The sequence below is a fragment of the Nomia melanderi genome, chromosome 9 (assembly GCF_051020985.1).
Source record: "Nomia melanderi isolate GNS246 chromosome 9, iyNomMela1, whole genome shotgun sequence".
NCBI lineage: Eukaryota > Metazoa > Arthropoda > Insecta > Hymenoptera > Halictidae > Nomia > Nomia melanderi.
In genome coordinates, this window is record NC_135007.1 from 9,611,636 (window position 1) to 9,632,500 (window position 20,865).

General features: G+C 36.1%; 3 protein-coding genes across 10 annotated transcripts in view; all 3 read right to left on the bottom strand.

The window, feature by feature from the left end:
- Positions 1-194: 194 nt before the first annotated feature.
- Positions 195-6,943, bottom strand: LOC116432841 (uncharacterized). Its single transcript, XM_031990276.2, has 21 exons — positions 6,645-6,943; positions 6,014-6,172; positions 4,368-5,917; positions 4,186-4,296; positions 3,957-4,109; positions 3,715-3,881; positions 3,566-3,653; positions 3,312-3,494; positions 3,094-3,232; positions 2,940-3,024; positions 2,655-2,860; positions 2,384-2,582; positions 2,060-2,311; positions 1,868-1,987; positions 1,639-1,781; positions 1,359-1,545; positions 1,200-1,287; positions 985-1,113; positions 659-808; positions 476-568; positions 195-405 (listed from the first exon to the last, which is right to left on the bottom strand). The coding sequence occupies exons 2-21, from the start codon at positions 6,165-6,167 to the stop codon at positions 226-228; spliced, it is 4,377 nt and encodes a 1,458-aa protein (XP_031846136.1). The 5' UTR covers positions 6,168-6,172; positions 6,645-6,943; the 3' UTR covers positions 195-225.
- Positions 6,944-7,415: 472 nt separating this feature from the next.
- On the bottom strand, positions 7,416-9,395 carry RpL7 (ribosomal protein L7). 2 transcript variants are annotated; one of them, XM_031990278.2, is made up of 6 exons: positions 9,290-9,395; positions 8,744-8,858; positions 8,476-8,651; positions 8,150-8,397; positions 7,775-7,872; positions 7,416-7,571 (listed from the first exon to the last, which is right to left on the bottom strand). In XM_031990278.2, exons 1-6 carry the CDS (start codon positions 9,298-9,300, stop codon positions 7,461-7,463), a joined length of 759 nt encoding a protein of 252 aa, XP_031846138.1. In that variant the 5' UTR covers positions 9,301-9,395; the 3' UTR covers positions 7,416-7,460. The 2 variants fall into 2 exon arrangements, with proteins under 2 accessions (XP_031846138.1, XP_076227218.1); XM_076371103.1 differs by lacking the exon at positions 9,290-9,395 and adding an exon at positions 9,094-9,112.
- A 145-nt stretch (positions 9,396-9,540) lies between these two features.
- Positions 9,541-20,865, bottom strand: part of hlk (hulk) — a 43,186-nt gene continuing 31,861 nt past the window's right edge. For 3 of the 7 annotated variants that reach the window (XM_076371097.1, XM_031990274.2, XM_031990275.2), the window contains 13 exons: positions 17,417-17,548; positions 16,434-16,757; positions 15,936-16,124; positions 15,705-15,842; positions 14,757-14,861; positions 13,846-13,943; positions 13,453-13,537; positions 13,237-13,368; positions 12,963-13,145; positions 12,742-12,882; positions 12,222-12,545; positions 11,957-12,139; positions 9,541-11,372 (listed from right to left, as the gene is read on the bottom strand). In XM_076371097.1, coding sequence (XP_076227212.1) covers positions 11,185-11,372; positions 11,957-12,139; positions 12,222-12,545; positions 12,742-12,882; positions 12,963-13,145; positions 13,237-13,368; positions 13,453-13,537; positions 13,846-13,943; positions 14,757-14,861; positions 15,705-15,842; positions 15,936-16,124; positions 16,434-16,757; positions 17,417-17,548 — 2,222 coding nt within the window. In that variant the 3' untranslated portion in view covers positions 9,541-11,184. Of the gene's footprint in view, positions 11,373-11,956; positions 12,140-12,221; positions 12,546-12,741; positions 12,883-12,962; positions 13,146-13,236; positions 13,369-13,452; positions 13,538-13,845; positions 13,944-14,756; positions 14,862-15,704; positions 15,843-15,935; positions 16,125-16,433; positions 16,758-17,416; positions 17,549-18,454 lie in introns of those variants that run through there. The other 4 variants (XM_076371099.1, XM_076371098.1, XM_076371100.1 and 1 more) reach the window with 2 other exon arrangements.

Here is a 20,865-nt window from a genome sequence, read left to right on the forward strand (position 1 = left end):
AATGCATACATATTCTACAAAACATATTATTCTGTTTAAATGATCTAAACTGCTTAAATATATATTTAATGAAATTTCATCATTAGTACTTTAACTTTACAAAATAGCCTAATGCATATAAAATTATAAAAAATAATTTATTACGAATTGAGAACAAGCAGTCATCATTAATTTTATTATATTTAATTTTAAATAAATCATAACTTATATTTATTATTTTATATACTAAGAACTTTCTTTTGTATCATTGTTTGTTTTTTTTAGCATTTGTTCCGCATGTTGAGGTAACCATGTCTTCAATTCACGCAATGCAGACATGTATTGAAAGCTTAACAGTCTTACCATACCATTTTGATACCCAGCTACTAACCACAAATAACTCCATGCGTTTGGGTTCCACGATATCTACAATTTATTATTCAATATTAACATCGAGTAAAGTTGTAATATTGGGATAAGGAAAGCTAATATTTACCCTATTTACTGACATAAATGGATATTGCTCCACCGGAATCGCAGTTAATTTTTCTGCGAATAGCGACTGCGGTGGCGAGCGACGTTCAGTATCCTTTTATGACAATATGAAATACAATTGATATATTATGAAATATTTAGGGAAATTTCAACATTAAATATTAATTGGAAAACTATAACTTACTTGTAATTTGTCGCAATATATTACACCAAAACAATCCGCGCATTCTTTATAACTTTCAGGCATATAATGATAATCTTTCGAATTTTTTTTATTTTCCTTAACCTCATTTTCTGTTTTTATGAAATCCACAATTTTGATATACGAACTTAACTAAAACCAGTATTTAGAATTAGTTGATATATCAGTAATTTAAAAATATTACACCTGATCCTCGATTTACGCGGTAACAATTGACTCTACGCGATTTTCATTCGCGTAAAACGAATCCATGTGGAATGGATTTTCGCATAAATCAAGAGTCAGGTGTATACGTATTAATAAATTACCTTCTTTTTCTTTTGCAATGCCTTATCAATATCTTTAGCATGTAAAAGTTGATGAGGAAAGAGTGTCACTATCTCTCCTGCTAATGTACCATGTGCAATACTATTACCATAATCAGAAACTGATAAAGTCTAAGAAATTCATAATATTTATGTTATAGTTTGATATTTAAAGTGATGAAATAAAGTAATGTATAATACTTTAAATGTTTGCTTACATAAGTAGGAGAATTTGTTGCTAGAATAGGATAAAACCTGGATTCCTTGTCTCTTAATGGAATTAAATATGAGTTTGTATGTTTGTATCTGCAATAACAGTGGAATTATTAATAAATTCCAGTATATAATGAGAACAGTTTTTTAATGATAATATTTACCCAAGTGCATCATCAAAACTAATGACAGCACATGGCCAATGTGTCAACCACGCACCATCTGCTATAATGCCCTTTTGTGTAGAGTTCTGAGGAGTACTTGTATCTTCTAAATTCCAAAACTTATATACTCTATCTAAACCACCTGAAGCTAGAAATCTTGTTCCATTGAATGGAACCAATGCTAGCACTGCAAGAATGATTTATTAAGTATGTATTTTTAATTTTTATTGTATTTTATATATACATGTATATTTCGTGATTAAAAAATAAATATACTTACTACTTACAGCATTACCATGCGCAAAAAAATGTTGAAATGAATTTATAAAGTATGTGTTCTGTCTTTTTTGCATTGATAATGGTGAATTGTATGTAAGATCCCATAATGCAATATATCCATTTGAAAAACCAGCAGCAATTGTACTAAAAAGAAACATATTAGTATAATAAAATTGTAAATATAAAACTAACAATAAGAAGACAAAGGGAATACAATTAAGAAATTTTACTTATGCCCATGTTCTTTGCTCCATGATATCTTGGTACATTGCCAATTCTGATTATTGTTATCGTACATTGGTATATTTACAACTAATATGATTACAGGATCAGTATGATATATAGGCCATCTGTAGTAAATATTATTAATAACGAGTAATGTAATTATTTAAAAAAGTGTAACAAAGTTTGTACGAGCTTACGTGTTATCCTCAGTTTTCTTAAATTTAAGTTCCTCTGGAAAGGGTAACGAATAAATGCGTACGGTACTATCTGAACACGCTGCTGCAAGCATACCCATTCGCTTAAGATTAGATTGTGTTTTGTCTTCTCGCTTATAATTGTTTAGATTTTCATCTTGATAGCATCCAGATGGACACCATTCTAAGCACCATACAGTACCAGCATTATGTGCAAGAGCATATGATAAAGCAGGTACGGTCATATTATGAGTTCTAAAAGTTTTAAAGGGTCAAAATATCAAATATAGTTACACATGCTACTTTTCTTATAAGGCTATTACTTACTCATGATCTAAATGTCCTACATTCCAAATTTGTATTATATTAGTTCCAGTATATGGTTTTCCTACGGCATATTCACTTTCCATGCATGGATGAGTACTGAGAGCAATATATTGGATTGATTTTTTAGAGTACATTGGTGAAGGAATAGGTAACCATGCTATTGCCCAAACTGGGCCACCCGTAAAAAACGTAGCAACTCCTGAAAAAATATTCTGGTTGAAAATACGTACATTTTTTTTAGTGTCAAGAAATTATAATTATTCATAATTACCTTCATCCAAATCAGCTTCGAACCTTTTCAATTGTTTCCATGAAATTTCTTTATCAGACAATTTATCAGATTTTGTACTTTCTGTCTTTGTTCTCATGGACACTTCTAATTGTGGCAAATATTTAGTAGCATCAGCATTTTTTAAAAGTATAAATTCATTAGGAGTATGATCTTGATATAAATGAAGTTCGTAATTTTTTTGTTCACTGTAAAAAGCATGATATAATTGATTAAATCTGTGTTTTTATAAGGTTGCGGATTATCATGTAAAATATAAATATTTACAATTCCATAGTCCAAAGTATAGCTGGAAAGTATGGTTCTGTCCAGTGAATTTTATATGTTTGTTCCAAGAACTTGTACGATAATCCTAAAAACAAGAATCGTTAATGAAACTTAATTTACTTAGGCTCTTTTTAGTAGTAGGATTAAGTCATACTTTCATCTAAATTATAACTTTCTTCTTCAAAGTCTGAAGATTTATCAGCTTCTTCTACAGTCTTATGCACTTCTGTTACATGTGTTACTATTTCTTGATGAGAAGTGCTTGAAAATTTACATATCTTACATACATAAGACTGTGGGAAAAAAATACAATCTAGTATTTTCAAGGAATATTAGAAGAATAATTTATATTGCTATTATAGTAAATTATACCTCTTCAGGAACGAAATTACAAGTAGAAAAATGTTTACACATATCATCGAATGATGAAGTTTTGAAATCGCAACAAACTTGATGGCAAGATATTGTTCCCTGTGAATTTAGTTCTTTTTTCCATATACCTTTCCATACACCTGGTACAGACTTTTTTTGTTCAGGTGTTTTTATTAAACGTTTCTATAATAATGAATTAATAAATATAAGTTCGATAAATTCTTGTTAAAAAAATACTCTAAACAGAAACTTACCAAAAGCGAAGATTCGAGTTTCAATTTCTTCTCAGTAGGTGGATTATCTTTAACAAGTTCAGTAAATTCCGAAATTTTTGACACCGCTCTGAAATTGAAAAAGATATATTAGAGCTTTTTTTATTAAATATTGATTACCTGAAACTCACTTCTCTGCAGCTTTGCGTTTCACTTTTTCAGTATCTGCCGAAAATAATTCAAGTTCTTTTATTCTACTTTGTTCTACCTGCTTATGTGTTCGCTCATGTATCTCCATAGAAGATGGCATCATAATAGCACCACAAATAGGGCATGTCACCATTAGAGCTTGTCTTTCCTATGTTACAAAATAATATGGTTTTATATTGTACTTTTAATTTTATAAATTAGTAAAAATATGTGAATTACATACTGCTTCAGACTTTCCGCAAAACTGTACATGAGATAGGAAACCATTTGCGCTTCTCTTAATAGCACCACATTTCTCACAAGTCAACTTGCCCTTCTTTTTCTTAATTGCAACCATTAGTACTCTTCTACATAATTTAATGTCATTATCGAAATCCTAAAGTAACATATTTCTTAATAAATTCAATATAAAATTAAAAGAATAATTATTGTTAGCTTGGTATTATATTTACCAAAGGTTCATCGCCCTGTATCCAAGACATGTTATTATGTTTAATCAAACTGTGCAAATCCCATTGTTTTCTTGGCATTTTTTCCATACATTTACCACATACTACATCCATCTAAATTATAAATGTACAATTAGAAACAAATTATAAAATGAATTATATTACTGGAATTTCCAAAAACCTACTTCAGATGTATGAGAAGTATCCAATACTGCAGAAGATTCTAATTTTGAGTTGTCTGAAGGTATTGGTCCCTCTAATTTTGGTATGTATTCTTCTAATGAAGAGTCTCTGTCTGTATCTTTACTTTTGCCTCTACCTCTGCCTCTCCCTCTACCATTACCTCTACCTCTACCTCTACCTCTACCTCTACCTCTACCTCTGCCTCTGCCTCTACCTCTACCTGTACTCCTACCAGAAGCTGGTGGCCTACCTCTTTTTCTATGAATAGACAAATTTGAAGTGTTACTTTCGATACTACTACTATCACTTAAGTCGTTAATGGTACTAATATTATGTGACTTCTCATCATGTCTCTTATTAGATGCAACTGTTTCCGCAATGGTCAGATTGTTTAGTACTTCCAAATTTTCTTCTGAATTATTCAAGGTGCCTGGAATTTGTTGTACTGAACAAGATCTTCTTGGCCTTCCTCTTTTTCTTACTGATGGCGAAGTTAAAGGAGTTTGACTATTAGAATTTTGGTTTGTTGGAATTACTGAATTGGTTATTCGATTATGTCCATTCTTAGTGGAATTGTTACCAATGGCTTTTACATTCTCAGAATTTAATAAAGTTGTGCTTTTATCACTTAAATCTTCTATTTGGTCTAGCTTTAAGTTTATTTCTTTATTAGTTTGTCTTGTATTCTCAAGTAAAGAAGTATTCATAGATGCTTCAAGCTCTTCACTATTAGCTCTGTCATTCATTCCAAACATTTTTTGAACTTCAGCTTTCGTACAATTGTCATTTAAGTCCTCTGTAGAATTATCTGTATTATTTTTAATATTGGGATGATGCTCAGGAACATTACTCAAGTATAAAGGCAGTGAATTCCTGGTTAAAGCTGGTGTGATAGAATTATTTATATTTTCATTTTTCTTACTTTTAGGATTAATTGTAATTTTTACTTCAGTTACATCTGGCAAAATATTAACATTTATTGACTGTTTTTTCTCTTTACTGGGTGTACTCTTTTTCTTTTGATCTAAATTGGCAATCTCTTGTTTGTAAGAAGTAATATAATCATCAAATTTAGTTAACTTACGAACTCGTTTAGATCTACCAAGTAAATTTTCATTAATTTTGTATTTACTGTCTATGTCCCCTTGACACTCTACATTCTCATTCAAACTTTTTCCATTGCTACATTGATCAGTTCTTATGCATACTTCTCGAGGCTTTGGTATATCACTGGAGGTAGTTTGAATATCTTCTATGTTAACTATTTTATTATTATCTTCCTCCTTTTCTATAACATGAAAGTTACTTTTCATCGGTTTCATATAATTTACTTTAGACATTAATTTTTCATTATCTCTATTAATTCTAGGCACTTTTGTTGCATTTCTGTGGAAATCATTATCTTTAACATCTATTGGTTTTATAATATGTTCTGAGTTTATGGAATTATCAAATAACTTGGAATCCTTATAATCCTCATGCTCTTTGGACATAATATTTTTCAGTGTATCATCTTTTCTTACAAGCCCGACAGCAGATGTAATACTTCCCTCTGTAATATATTTGAAATAAAATTTAATATATGTTTTACATAAAAACTTAATTGAAGTTAATTATATTTAAACAGTGTTTTAATTAATTAACTTACCTTTTATTATAGTATCATTAATTCCAATTTTTTGTAACATTTTAGGAGAAAGAATAAGCATTTTAGTATTTCCAGGTAATGACATTTTCGACTTATTAGATAAGTCCACATTGTCAGAAGAAATATCTTTAGACTTTTCAGTTTCTTTGTTCATTATTACTGTAATTTAAACAAACACAAAATACTATTTTTTTTCAATCTTAATATGATTAGTATTTATTGATATATAACTAAAAAAGGAATGAAAAACATCAATCAGTTTAAAAATGGAATTATATTTTACTATTTTACAAGAGAAAAAATATTATTAGCTTCAATAAAAAAAAATTTATATCTATAGGATTCGATCATAAGAACATGTGGTCAAAGGCACAAGGTGCCTAAATTCGGTTCAAAATCATCTACCTGTCATCACTTTTGTAAAAAGAGATATACGGAAAAAGATTGATTAAGAGTGAACCGAAGATTTATTCGATTATTGTGTAAATTCAGAATTTACATTCAGTTAATTCTAAAAATTTATGTTCTAATGGAAAGATAAGGTTAAGTGTGAATTACGTATATATGAGAAAGCGTGCACATGTAATTTTTATAATTTTAGAATTATACATGTTTTACGTAATGTACTTACCCAAATTTATTAAAAATTTTATTTCTACATGAAAAATAATATCTTCTTGCGGAAAAAAAATATTTGATCTAAACTTCCTACAGCAAGGTTCGAACTCGTAACCTCACCTTTATGCACCATTCTGACATCGTCGTAGAATACACATTGCAATTCGATATAATACTTGTGACGCATGCGTCTACAACGTGGTATATTTCGCATTCAAATAAAAAACGTTCTCATATTACATTGCAGATACATAATCCATTATCGATTATATCCGTATTGAACAGAAAACATTTGGTCATATACATGCCTGCATATGATAATATACGTAAGAACACGTAGATTAAAAATGATGTACATATATTTACACGCACGTTTCTTAACACATTATTCACTGGTTAAATATTAGCCGTTAAAAGTCTGAATGCCGGCCTTGCTTGTCCCTGAAGAATGAGCAGTTAAAGAAAATAGAAATCTTATACATTTTCGTAAAATAGTATATTTTAATTGAACATTCGTCATATACACTTTACGAAAAAGTGAAGATCTAACAAAACTGAAATTTTTAATTTATAAATAAATATCAATGAGTAAAACATGTGCATGTACAGAAAAAAAATTCCGCAATATTGTGTGGTTGGCGTACTATATATTAATACGCATTGTAACAAATTACTTGATGTTTAGCGAAACTTATAAAATAATTTGTTCGCTGATACTAGAGAACTTAAGTAAAGGGAATGGAATTATATTTTTTTGAATGCAAGAATAAAAAATAGCAGAAAATAATGTCTTGTATTTAAACATTTATTTATCCAGATTTTTATAAATTTAAACCATTCTCCTGAGAAGTTCATTGATTTTATCTTCTCGGTTTCCAAAATCTCCACCTTCAACATAATGGTTAGTCTTTTTGCGCCATCCACCATTTGGTGTGTTGAGCTATGAACAGACCAAGATTATTATATTGTTTAATTATTGAAGCACATTGTTCTAATTGTTTGAGTTCGACAAAGAAACGCAATAGTACATGCGCGTCATGAAGAGAAACTCATATTACTTTACGACATAGTAGGAGATTGATAGAATAATGAAGATTTCTACAACCATGCCTATGTCGTGGGAAATGGAATTTGGAGTTTTACCTTGAATGGCCATAAGAAATTGCTTGCATATTTAAACTTTGATCCAACTGTGAATATTTCATGGATTAAATCTTCTGTACAAATAATACCAGAACTACCTATAAAAATAAACATTCTTTATTAGTAATACTATACTAAGAATTATTATACGAAAATTGTATGAATTATCGCAAACCTAAACATAAATAATATATGCAAAGGTTTTTCAAGAATTCTATTACTTTCTGACAATATGGAAAGGAGATGTATAGTGTTATGTACAACCCCTATGGATTTGTCAACACCATAAAATGAAATAAAATAATATACAACAATGTAAAAGTGCAAAATAATTTTTCAAAAGTGATAGAAGAAAAATGAATAAATGTTACTAACCAAGTTTTTTCTCAATGATGGCATTACTGGTGATGGGAATACGTTGCCTATTTATTTTGGCAAATCCTCTTTTGTAAATCAGTTCACGAACTGACTTTAGATTAGGATACCCCCATGTGATATAAGGTTCGACAATACGAAGCATGTTAATGGTTGCCTTATTTAACTTTACGAATACACCATTGTTGATCTGCTTCAAGCGAAATAGTTGAAGTACTTTGCGCACTTTTGGTGCAACTTGGTTCACACTGAAATTATTAAATTAAGTTGCATATGCTGAAGGTTAATTAAATATAAATTGCTGTAGAAGTATAAGTTATACTCACCCTCGAATACGAATAACAAAGGCAAGACGTGCGTCTCCGGGAATATAGTAGTTACCACGGTTTTTGGCTTGTCTTATTAATCTGATTTCATCTCTCTCCTTTGTTCTATATTCTTTCACATATTTTTCTGCCCTTTTGAAGATTTCCTTCCGTTTCTTGTAACGGTTTGCACGTTGCTAAAAATTACGAAAGTTCCTTGAGTAAGTAGTTACAAAGATAAAGAAATTAAAAGATAGAATTTCATTATTAAGTGAAGTTGAACTACTACCTTAATAGAAATTTGAAGCCGTGCAGCCTTAACTGCTTCTCGGGTTTTCCTCCTTTTAAGTACCGACTCTGGTACTGCCGGCAGCTTTTTCGCCGAAGGGGCAGTTTCTTTTTGCCTGTGTATAAATATTTACATGTATTATGAAATGCATGTTGCGTGTGTATAATAAAAAAGGGACAGTTAAACAAAACTTAGGTTAAGCTGTTTTCCTATACAATGCGAAACAAAATATCATATTATAATATTCTCTTAAAATAACTATTAGATTATTTTAACTTCGTTCAATTTAAAATTAAATATCTTTTTTTTTATAAAATCTACTTAGCGTTTAGTGATAAAATATTAACTACATTCTGTTCACGTTGATCGAAAGTAAGACTTGTCAGCAGTAAGTTACAGTTTTCCATTCTCGTAAAAAGATCGGAAACTAAAATATATATTCGATAGCCAAGATAATAAGAATTAATAATAACGTAGTTTCAGTCTTGTAAGTTCACTATAACACGCGATGTTTTTAGATTTCTTTCAGACTCAAACAACACTTACGCATCCGCCATTCTTCCGCTAGTAAAGAAATTCTCAACCTCAGCGCACTTCAGAGCAGTCGAATGTTTGTTTTGAAGTTGGCTTTAAGTCAGCCCCATTTTGCGTAACAGCGGGAAATTTGAAATTTACGGTTACCTCATTACGTCGTACTCTATCATATCTAAACGAAGTATTCCATCCTTCATGTGTGTATTTCAATTGGTAATCGAATTAATAATACTTTAATGATGGGATAATGAATTCACGCATCGTGCATGTTAACATAATCCCAGATGTATTTCGAAAATTTAATTTACTTTTTAAAGACATGTTTCGAGAAATACATATTCTGCGTAATAACAACGCTGTCCCTAATTCAACGAAGTGTATCCAAAGTGGAGCCAATATAACGCGTACGCGCGAATAATTCTCGTTAACTAAATCTATGCGGAGTCCTGTTAGAGAAACAGACGGGAGGAAAGAAACGAATGCGAAACGTAAAAGTAAAGGAAAATCATCGTATTTTGTTTTATATAATGCATCGTTCACACTATTACATTATTTACAATTGGCAGATGGAAGTGGCGCTCAAACAGGTTTGGAATTGGTCCAAAGGGTTCGTTTTTTTCTTTTTTATAAATTCCTCGTAATCCGGTATACGCTAACAGGCAATTGTTTTACTGGTCATTGATCTTTACCCTGTCCGTTCATTAAACGAAAACTCGGCGATGATCCACGGAAACAAACGCGAATCAACGCGACGATTGTGTCTCGATCATCCCCCCGCGAACGTGGACCAAAGATGATCGGCCGCGCGCAAGACCACTGTCAAAATCATCGACGACAGTCGATAGTTCACGCTAAACAAGTACGAAAACCATTAATGATTATAAATTACGATCGTCGATGATCATCGACCACCAAACATTCCTTAAATCGCAACAGTGTACGCCGGTGTGCGTCGATTCAGTTTATAATCACTCTAAAAAGAAAAGAAGAAGAAGAAGAAGAAGAAGAATAAGAAAAAGAAGAAGAGAAGAAAAGCAGAAGATGAAGGAACATAAGAAGAGAAGTAGAAGAAGTAGAAGAAGAAGAAGAAATAATAGAAGTAAAAGAAGTAGAAGAAGTAGAAGAAGTAGAAGAAATAGAAGTAGAATAAGTAAAAGAAGAAGTAAAAGAAAAAGAAGAAACACAACAAAGAATTCCTGGTACGTGTATCACTTACGTAAGAAATACAAAGTGTGGTCGGAATAGTGGTTACAGTGGATCGTAACAAAGCAATACAATAACCTGTAGTAAACAAAGATTTAAACGCGATAAAAATATATAGCAAACGAGATAATAAATACGTTTTAACAATAATTTCCCTAGAACACGATGCGACTCGAGTGTATTAGCACCGGATGGTAGCTTAAACACTAACGCGCCTTCGCTCACGTTGTTTAGATACCTCAACTCCCTAGATCCTTCCTTAATTTGACAGAGGTCTAAATCTTCTTTGGAAAGGTCGACGGATTTGGTCCACGTTTACATATATTTACATACCGTGCCACGGCAGCCGTGACCTGCTCTGATCCCTATCCGATCCGTTCTCTCGCCGGGCAAGGGATCCACGAAATTCAGAGACGACTCGAGCCTGATATGGCATGGTGCGTTAGCTAAGTATTACTTTTTATATTCGTTCATTGGCTAGCGAAATATGGCGCTTATCGATGCCGCGCAAGAATGACGGATTTCATTGTCGAATCGTCGAGCCTCTGATCGTGTCGTTCGTTCCGGACGAACGGCGTTTGTTAAGTGAAACAAGTCGGAGCAACAACAATAACGCACATTCGCGCAGCAACAGTCCACGTAGTCTCTGTACTCTTCCCTTTTTTTTCTTGCATTAACCGTCTCTCGTTTTCCTGTCCGAGTTTTCACGCTTGTTTCGGATGCGCGGCTGGTGCGGCTGGCTCCGACCGGAAGCACGACAAGAGGAAGCCGGTGTACATTGCGAACAAGACGGTGATGACGATCAGCATGTACATGTAGATATTCAGCTCCGGTTGACGGTACCTATTCTTGCGCAGCCATTCGAGCACGCTTTGTTCGTTGTGTACGTCGCCTTTGGGAAAGACAAATTCAGATACATATGTATATATTCAATAGAAGGTAGAATGACATCGGAAAAATGAATGTTCTTCACTGATAAACCAGCACACGATAATCAAAGTTAAGGGACTATGTTTTAATGAAACAGAAACTTATGAACCAATATCTCGGACAACTATTATTCTTGTCACCTGCTTGCATTTTATATCTTACCAAGAGTTTCTTTTCAGCTGGGAATAGAAAGAGTTAACCAAGATTTGAGAAATCTTAGATTGTGTAATATATGTGTTAATTCTAGAAAATGCTGCAGTGTCTCTGGAGGACTTATCAAGCTTCAGCGCTTGAATTTTTTTATTAAATATTTCAACAAACTGTATCGTTCCATTATAAGATTGAAATTTAAATTCGTTATTTAGTAATTAATGACATGTACCCATAATATCAATGGATAGAATATTGTAAGTTGGATGTTCATAAAGTAATGAATTCTCTTTACTCTTCACTGTATTAAGTAGATGAATTTGACAAATTTATCTAAGTGGAACATCACTGTACTTCGTTTTAATTAAATAATATTCTAAAGCAGGCTGGACATACCTCGATAAATACTGGGGAATCTTTTGCGGAAGTAGACGATGGCAGGAAGTTTAGTGACGCCCCATTTCCTAGCATATCTCGGATCGGCCATCTTGACGAACGTGATGTCCAAGTTGTCCGTCTCCCCATCGATGTTCTCTAGTTTTTCATTTACATCCCTGCTTTCTTTGTTGTTATGCTCATCTAAAAAAATTACCGACGAACTTGACGTTAATTAAACAAGTCTTCATCGACACGCTCACAAGTAACCGAAACATTTATTTACAAAAGAAGACTGCTAAGAATTCATTTTCGTCGAGTAGCTTGTCCAACATCTTTTTGTTGACTTCTTCAATTTCATTCTTAATTTCGAAAACGTCCTGAGAAGTCAGCCATTGAAGTATCTTATCCTCCTGCGTTAAATCCCCGTCATAGATCAATGGTGTTCTTTTGCGGAAATAGACAAGGGCTGGGACATTTAGGATTCCATATTTTTCGGCAGCGTCGGGGCCATTGACTTTCACGAAGTCGATTCCGAATAAGTCAGCCTCGCCGTCAATCTTTTCTAAGGCCTCCATGATCTCGTCGCATTCGGGACAATCTTCGTCGTCTATAAAACGTATATCGATTTGTTCGATGAAACGTCGGGTCATCAAAAATTGATAAAAAAGAGATGTCTCAGAAATGATCGAAATACTTTTCAAGCAGCAAAGAAAGATGACGTTCAAAAATACAAGCGCATAATCATATGAACTTCTTTCTAAAATAAAATATTCTTATGTTATCTAAAGTAAAATAGAACTCACAGAAGAACACCGCTAAGAATGGAGATTCGTGTAAGAGTCTCTCCAACATTCTTTCGTTAACAGACTCAATTTCATCTGCCAGTTCGCGGTTGTCGTCGTCGATCAGCCACTCGAGAACCGATTCTTCATTTTGTAGATCACCTACGAGACGAACAGAACAAGTTATACACAGGTTGAACTATGTTCCGCTGACACTTGATCCATAAAACATTCACAAGAACCTTCGAATAGAAGAGGATTGCCATTTCTGAAATAAACGAGCGCGGGAAAGGTTTTAATCGAATAACGTTTGGCTAACTGGGGATCCTGAATTTTGACCAGGTGAATGCCGAAAACGTCGCATTCGTCGTCGATTCTCTCCAATCCTTCTAAAATTTCGTTGCATATGTGACAGTGTTGTTTGTCTACGACATAAAACGATAACTTAATATTTTTTCAGACGAGTGCGAGCAACAACGTTGAATTATTAAAAGATCCAAATTCTTTAAGTCTCACAGAAATATACTGCAAGGTATTGAGTCTCCTCGACCGATGTTTCCAGCATCACTCTGGTTATCAATTCGATTCTGTCCTCGGTTTTCTGCGTGATTAGCCATTGTAAAACTTCTTCCTCCACCGATAAATCGCCTAAACAGAGAAGCATGCGAGATATTCAGTAAATGATAGAAGAAGATTAGCTCGCTTTGTTTCTATTTACGCTAAGATACAGACCTTCGAACATGCTAGGCACTTGGTTCTCGAAATACACTACCACGGGGAATTCAGTGACTCCGTAATCTTCTGCCACCTTGTAGTCCTGAAACAAACGAATTCAAGGAACTTCTTATGGGTATCATTATTTTAACACTAGAACTACCGAGCAATCAAATTGCCTAATATATATTTTCTTACAGAAACAATAGAAAATGCATTTACTAAAATTTTCATTGATTTACACATCAGAATGCATACCACTGAACCGATTTACCAAAAATATTCCCTGAAAACCGCGCGTATCTCTTTGAAAACTGTGAAAGTAGAAATTTATGATGGATCATTTTGACTCGTCCGGTAGTTCTAGTTTTAAGGATCTGCCCTCTTAAATGAAACATCTCCACAACTCACTTGAGTCTTGACGAAAGTAATTCCGTGTCTGTCGCAGTCATCGTCGATGTTTTCCAGCTCCTCCAAGATTCCCATACACTGCTCGCAGCCTTCGACGCCTAAAGAGAAACTGTGTCGTCATAAAATTCAAGAACCTTTAGGAAAGAGTGTCTATTTGAAAGACAGCAGCCTATCGGGGGATAAGAATTGGGTGGCAGGCTGTGGCATTCGGGTTCACGATGATCTAAGAAAGCTGCTGTCCACACCAGAGGGTGGTCTGTGTAGGGGGGGTGGGGGTGGGGGGGACTAACTCTATCGAAAAAATGACACATAATCCGTAGAATTCGTGGAAAAAGATATTCTGAATAGATCAGATTTATACAAACATGACCAAACCCAAAAATGCATGCTGTCCAGCGGGATTCACTAGGGTACTATGGTTCTTCTGCTTGGCTCTATGGTTTTCTGCATGCTGAAAACGTGCGGGTACATCTGTGTGAAAGTGTGATAGTGTACGATCCGTGAAAAACGTTATTCCTCGAACTTGCCGTTCGATTTGGAAAAAATATGCTCTCGTCGAAAAATTGCGTGCGTTTAAAAATTAGCTTGATTCCGTGGCGACAGAGAATGCCTAGAAAATAATCAAGGAATCAGGAATACGGGATCCCTTGTCTGTGCAAAGGCTTCCGATCCAAATAAAAATCGTTTAATCGTCACAACGTTGTTTCTTTTCTTTTGTCGAATGTGCAATTGCGTGTTGCGTCTAAAATAAAGGAAAAAAATATCGAGAAAAATGTCCGCTACGTGACCACAGTGTTTCGTGTGAGTTGTGCTCGTGTTTTGAGTGTGCACACAGAAATGTGATTCTGGAAGAGCTATCTGTAACACAGTTGAACGTATCACATATTCGCTCGTTCTGTGTTCACGTGTACCATCGAGTTCCTCGGCCGCCTCGTGTTCGATGTGCCTGCGGTCCCTGTGACGAGTCTGCTTGCGTTGATATTTTGCCTGACACAACTCGCAAAGCGTTCTGTTCCCTGCGGCATTAGCAGACAACGTGTACAGCCTCAGACGTATAGACGAGACAAAAGTGATAGATGACAATAGGCCAATAGCAACGAGAAACGAGAAATCCGGACGTATGTACAATCAACGATTCGGTTCGGTAAACCGTTGAGACACATTTAAGCCTGACAAGTAAGCGTAAGACAACAAAGACGATTCACCGTGGCTTATATATACATTGTGTCCGCGAGACAAGACGATTTTGGCTCGACATCGTTGCTTCCAGAGCAGGAATTAATATACGCAAACGAGTTGCTGGCTGCGGTCAGCAGTTAGTATTCCATCAGCGATTACGGAAATATTTTACAAGGTTGATCAGCCTGGATTGTATCGGGATTCAAGGTACGAAGTGAATCTGCTCCGAGAATTTATCATTTCTGAATGATTGATGTTAACTAATTCGTCATTTCTGAATTATTCATGTTACCAATCTCGATGGCAGATTATTTTCTCAAGAATTAACATACTGCTGCGAACATTTTCAAATATATTATGTATCCGTGACACAAATGAAACATTAAATCAAGTTATTAACTCCCATTAATCAATTAGAATTATCTATGTATTATAGATATCTTCAAAAAAATAGCTTTTAATTGCGCAGGAAAGTATCACAGTATGCTTGAAAATATTTTACGATTTTAGTTTTACTGCTCGCAATAGAGCTTCAATGGCTGTAGCTTAAAGATAAGGGATGCCAGAGTATATAATACATGGGAAGGAAATGTGGAAACGGGGTGTGCAGAGCCACGCAACAGGCTAGTGATACATTCCTGCTTGGCAGTTGGCCACGCCTGTAGGACTGTGAGACTTACAGAAGTACACCGCCAGCGACTCCGACTCTCTAATTAAATTTAAGAGGTCCTCCCCCTCCAAATCTTCGATTACCTCTCCGGAGGGATCTTTTTGTGTCATCAACCACTGTAGAATCTGCTCCTCGTCGTACAAATCACCTACGATCACCAATTGAATTATCGAATCAGAAATTGGGAAGCGTTTCTTTTTTTTACTTTTCTACAGGTATCTATTTTGATTTTCTTTAGTACCTGCATAGATAACCGGTTCCTTCGAGGACATCTTAAAGAACAAAATGGCAGGCAGCGCGAACACGCCGTACTGCTTAGACAGCTGTTTGTCGTCGATTTTCACAAACTTGATTCCCGCCCCGTCAGCTTCATCATCGATATGCTCGATCTCTGCCAGCACCCTGCCACATTGTTTGCAGTCGTTGCTGTCTAAACATACGCGCGCCGCCGCGTTCGAAACGCTCGAAAGTCTCATTTTATTTAGTTAAATACAATTTTATAATACCATCTTATTGGAACATTTCCCTTTGAAAATGCTCGTAAGTGTTACTAGTAAAAAGAACAGCAGAAAAGAAAAGTGGAAAGGAAAGCGAACGAAACATTGTCTCCATCAAACTGATTTAACTGTCGATCTGAAGAGGCTACCCGTTTAATTGAATTCGTTTAAGACTCTAATTGTGAGTGATACTCGAAGTTCTTGTTCCATTGGGTCGATCGTGTCCCAGATTCGATACTCACAGAAAAACACAGCCAGGTAGTCAGTCGTCTGTCGTATCTTCTGGAACATCTTCTTGTTAATTCGTTCAATGTGGTCGGTGAGCTCCATGTTCTCGGGATTGGTCAGCCAATCGAGGATCTCCTCCTCATCGTCTATGTCTCCGTCGTAGTTGATGTTCTTCCCTTTGCGGAAGTACGTGATGCCCGGCGGGTTCCTGAATCCATACTTCTTCGCCATCAACCGATCCTTCATCCTGACAATCTTTATGCCGTACTCAGCCGCCTCATCGTCGATCAACTCGACGTGCCTGAGCACTCTAGGACTCTCTGGATCTTCCTCCTTGTCTACGAAAGCGAGATATCTCTTTTCGTTTCGAATCGACGCGTCCCATCTCTTTTCGTTCTATCGACCTTCTATGCATCCCTCATTTTACCGTTCTCGACGGGATTCGACAGTTTCACGGATGGACAATAATGATTAAACCGTTGAACCTATCCGTTAAGTAGCAAAGCATGGCAAAACAGAGACTTCGAGAAGAATGAATGAAATTGGTATTTAACTTTCGACTTGGCAATAGTTACAGTGAAATCAGTCCCTTTTGACTTTGTGCTGGGTGAACTAGTCTAGGAAACCGGGAATTCGTCTAAATATATACAATCCACTAATTATATACAACGTTTCCTATAAATTCGTGTGATATCGCGTGATGGTCAAGACTTAAGGGGTGAGTGCGATCGGAAACTTAAGTTCTCAAACGGTTAAATGATAGATGAAACGTTATCTTTTGCGGATGAAACGCAATTTACCGATACCCGTTACAAGATTATACCTTTACTTCGAATCTTCCGGTAACTCGTGTTAATTACGTATTTAATTCTTACTTACCCATGAAGTCAGAGTTAGAACTAGCGAGTCCGTTGTAAGAAGAAGATTGTTTAACTTACCGCGAAGGGCATGCAACTATCGTGATAGATTTTCAACAGGAGAATGAACAATGTCTTACAGAAAACAACAGCCAGGAATTCTTTCGTCTCGATATACTTGGTGAGCGTATCGCGATCAATCTCCTCGATGCTTTCGTCCGTCTTCTGCTTCACCATCCAATCGAGCACCTCGGTCTCGTCGAGCAGATTACCTAAGTTACCAAAGATTTGCACGGGTATACTTCTGATCCTATTCGAAATTCACTCTTCCCTTCGATCAGTTACAAAATCCTCCCTCGACTTCGACGAGTCATGGATATAAAATCGTTAACGGAGGGTTTCGTAAAAGGAAAAACGCCAACGAACAACGTTCTTCTCTACTCGTTCGTTCAACGCGAAATCCGCATTGTCAACGATCTGGAATGGCTATTCGTTTTCACGTGAAATGAATCTAGGAGATTTCTGGGAACTTACCACGCAGCTACTCGGTGTCAATGGCACAGAGGTGGGAAACAATCTGATTACACGTTACCGAGGACGATTCGAATATAAATAATCTTTTAGTCATCAATGGTTACTAATCTAAAAATAAAATTAGATAATTCATTATTACAATAAAACTGAATTAATAGCTATACGCATTAATCTGCGATCGAGTCGAGATTTGCATTTCGATCGTTAGTATGTGATCAGATTACATTTTCCCCAACTCTGCAACGGGAGTGTCACAGGTTCGATACACATAATCATAGATCGTTCGCGCTGCGACACACGCGATGGAAGATCGGCATCGTTCGAGGTGTGAAATTCTGGCCTTTGCGAATGTTGCGATTAGCTGTGAAAGTTTGTCCAGAGTTTCGTGAAACGTGTATCAAGCATATAATCTCTAACAAGCTTCCAAGCTCGGTTGGGTGTCCTATTAGTCTACTTAAAGTAATGATGATCGTGGGGTATGATTGATACGTATTACTGGAGTTGTACAACGAAACCATGATAATTTTATTGTAAAATTCGGTGCATATTTGGAGTGAAATCTACGGGCAATACGGGGTGGAACGGAACTCTACGACTACCATTAGCGGTAACGGGCGAAGCAAAGTACAAAGGATACTAATTGGTACTAGGAAACATATTTATTATCGAGTTTATTGTCGTACATGTTGCTCTTATGCGATTAACGAGGACGCTGTGTATCCGGCGGCTTATGGTCGGCAAACTGCGCAAACGTTTACGAGCAATGAACAAAATCTCCATGCCTGATAATCGTGATCACAGACGCAGCGCGATAACTAAAACTCGCAATCACCAAAATCCGTTAATCCTCTTCCCTTCGATCGATTCTTTCTCACAAAAAAATATTTCACAACGCTCCTTTCGTATACCATATCGAAACTGTTCTCGAAATTTTCGTCGGTTAATTATCGCGCCCAGAGCTAGGTGACCGTGTCACGGGTATGTACATTACAGTGTCCGCGCGAAGTAGTTTTGTACAGATTATCGGCATTCAGCGGTACGGAAAAACAACAAATAAAGTATACTCGTATAAATAAATAAATAAATAAATAAATAGATAAATAAATAAATAAATAAATAAACAAATAAATAAATGGATAAACAGGTGAGCGTGTTTCTTTTTTTTTCCTGGTGTCCTATCGTCGACGGTTCACAGCTGGACCGTTCGTAAAGAGAGAAAGAGAAAGAGAAAAAAAAAGAACAAGATTTGCATGTTTGCGGTAGTGCTATTAACGTTTCCTTTCGTTTTTCATTTTTTTGTTTCATTTTTTTTTCTTTTGCAACTTTTTCCTTCTGTTTAGTGGCTGGCTCGTGCGGCCCAGTAAAGCGGTAAAGCGATTAGTGATAGCTTGGCGTGATAAGAAACGCACGTGTTCCTCGACGTTTTACTGTTGAGGAGTTTTAGGGTATGTTTATGTCGCTGCCACGATGAAAGTAGCACTGGGAGAAAACAGCGTCCTGTGTATTGACGATATGTGGTGAACCGTGTCTCGTGTTCGTGCCGATATTTTATGTACGTGGAGTGGTCGTTAACTTTCGTTTAAAACGCGGACTCTACGAACGGCCGTTGCAGAATCTTCAAAACGTATTTTTTGGAACAACGTTTACGAAACATCCATTGTTTATTCGAATCATCACGGACGCCGATTTTTACCAAGTGGCTACAAACCAACTACTGCTCGTGTATGAACATGACATAAACATACTCTGAGAGATCTGCAGATTGATTAAGGAATTATTTGACGAGAATCCGTCAAGTTTCAACCGTGGAACTTTATACGCGACGTTCACATGGCCGCTAATGCCCCGAGCGAATCACGCGATCTTTACGATCGTCCGAACGATCCAATTTGCTCGTTCGACTGTCCCCGGGACCCGTTCCACGGTTGAAACCAGCGAGTGAAGTTAATTGACTTCTCGAAACGTCGCACACAACTCATACCGCGGTATCTAGGTAGAACACTACAAAACGTTCGGTAACAAATCGGCTTTCATTCGATCGTTCTTTCAAAACGAGCCCGACGTCGTTCCCTCTCGCGGTTGTCACCGGTGAAATGCAATGGGGCAACGGTAACGTGTCGTCGCGACGTTAACGATCCGCGGCGGATCGTTGATCGATCCCGTTTTCCGGGTATCTGCGCGACCACGCGACTCGAGGATCGGGAGAGTGCGCTCGAGCGACGCAAAATGTGTATGCCTCTGCGAGAAATGCATACGGTGAAGTATATACGTTAAACTGCGAACTGGGCTGGGCGGTCTCGAGCTTCGTCAGTGACGCGCGAATGATAAAGTTGATCGGGAAGTTTCTCAATTTTTTTACAAGAGCCTCGTGCGGTACTGATTAACGATTGGGTGATAGTTCGTTCGTGAGACGTTCAATTTTCTTAGAAAAAAAGAGAGAAAAATAATAGAGACAGACAGAGAGAGTCAGAGAGAGAGAGAGAGAGAGAGAGAGAGAGAGAGAATGAAAGAGAAAGAGAGAAAAAGAGAGAAAGAAAGACAGGAAGAGAGAGAAAAAGAGGGAGAAAAAGAGAGAAAGAGAGAAAGAAAGACAGGAAGAGAGAGAGAAAGAGAAAGAAAGAGAAAGAAAGAAAGAAAGAAAGACAGGAAGAGAAAGAGAAAGAGAGAAAGAAATACAGGAAGAGAAAGAGAAAGAGAGAGAAAGAGAGAAAGAAAGACAGGAAGAGAAAGAGAAAGAGAGAGAAAGAGAGAAAGAAAGACAGGAAGAGAGATAGAAAGATAGGGGGAGTGAGATTGTAAAATAGGGGTCGCGTGATTTTCGCGGTCCGCGTCGTTCATGGATGACTAGACTTGAATTTCGTGAATGATGATCGGCGGAGGAGATAAATGATTTTGTGTATGTGTCGGCATGACGATGGTCGCTTCGATATACGAGAGATGACGATTAATGACGATGAAACGATGACATCAGGAACAAGATCGTTTGACGGACGAAGAAACATGTTTACAGATAATTGTCTGAGTGTTCAGTTCTTTTCGCTCTGAGGCGTTGCTC

Bases quoted from the DNA above. Each gene is read 5' to 3' on its own strand.
- LOC116432841 (XM_031990276.2), bottom strand. From the start codon at position 6,167: ATGAACAAAGAAACTGAAAAGTCTAAAGATATTTCTTCTGACAATGTG. The intron at 3,495-3,565 runs GTAAGTTTCTGT...TCATTATTATAG, and splicing joins AACTCGAATCTTCGCTTTTG to AAACGTTTAATAAAAACACC. The intron at 2,861-2,939 runs GTAAATATTTAT...TGCTTTTTACAG, and splicing joins ATACTTTGGACTATGGAATT to TGAACAAAAAAATTACGAAC.
- RpL7 (XM_031990278.2), bottom strand. The intron at 8,652-8,743 runs GTAGTAGTTCAA...CGTAATTTTTAG, and splicing joins GGCTTCAAATTTCTATTAAG to CAACGTGCAAACCGTTACAA. The intron at 7,572-7,774 runs GTAAAACTCCAA...GTCTGTTCATAG, and splicing joins ATTTCTTATGGCCATTCAAG to CTCAACACACCAAATGGTGG.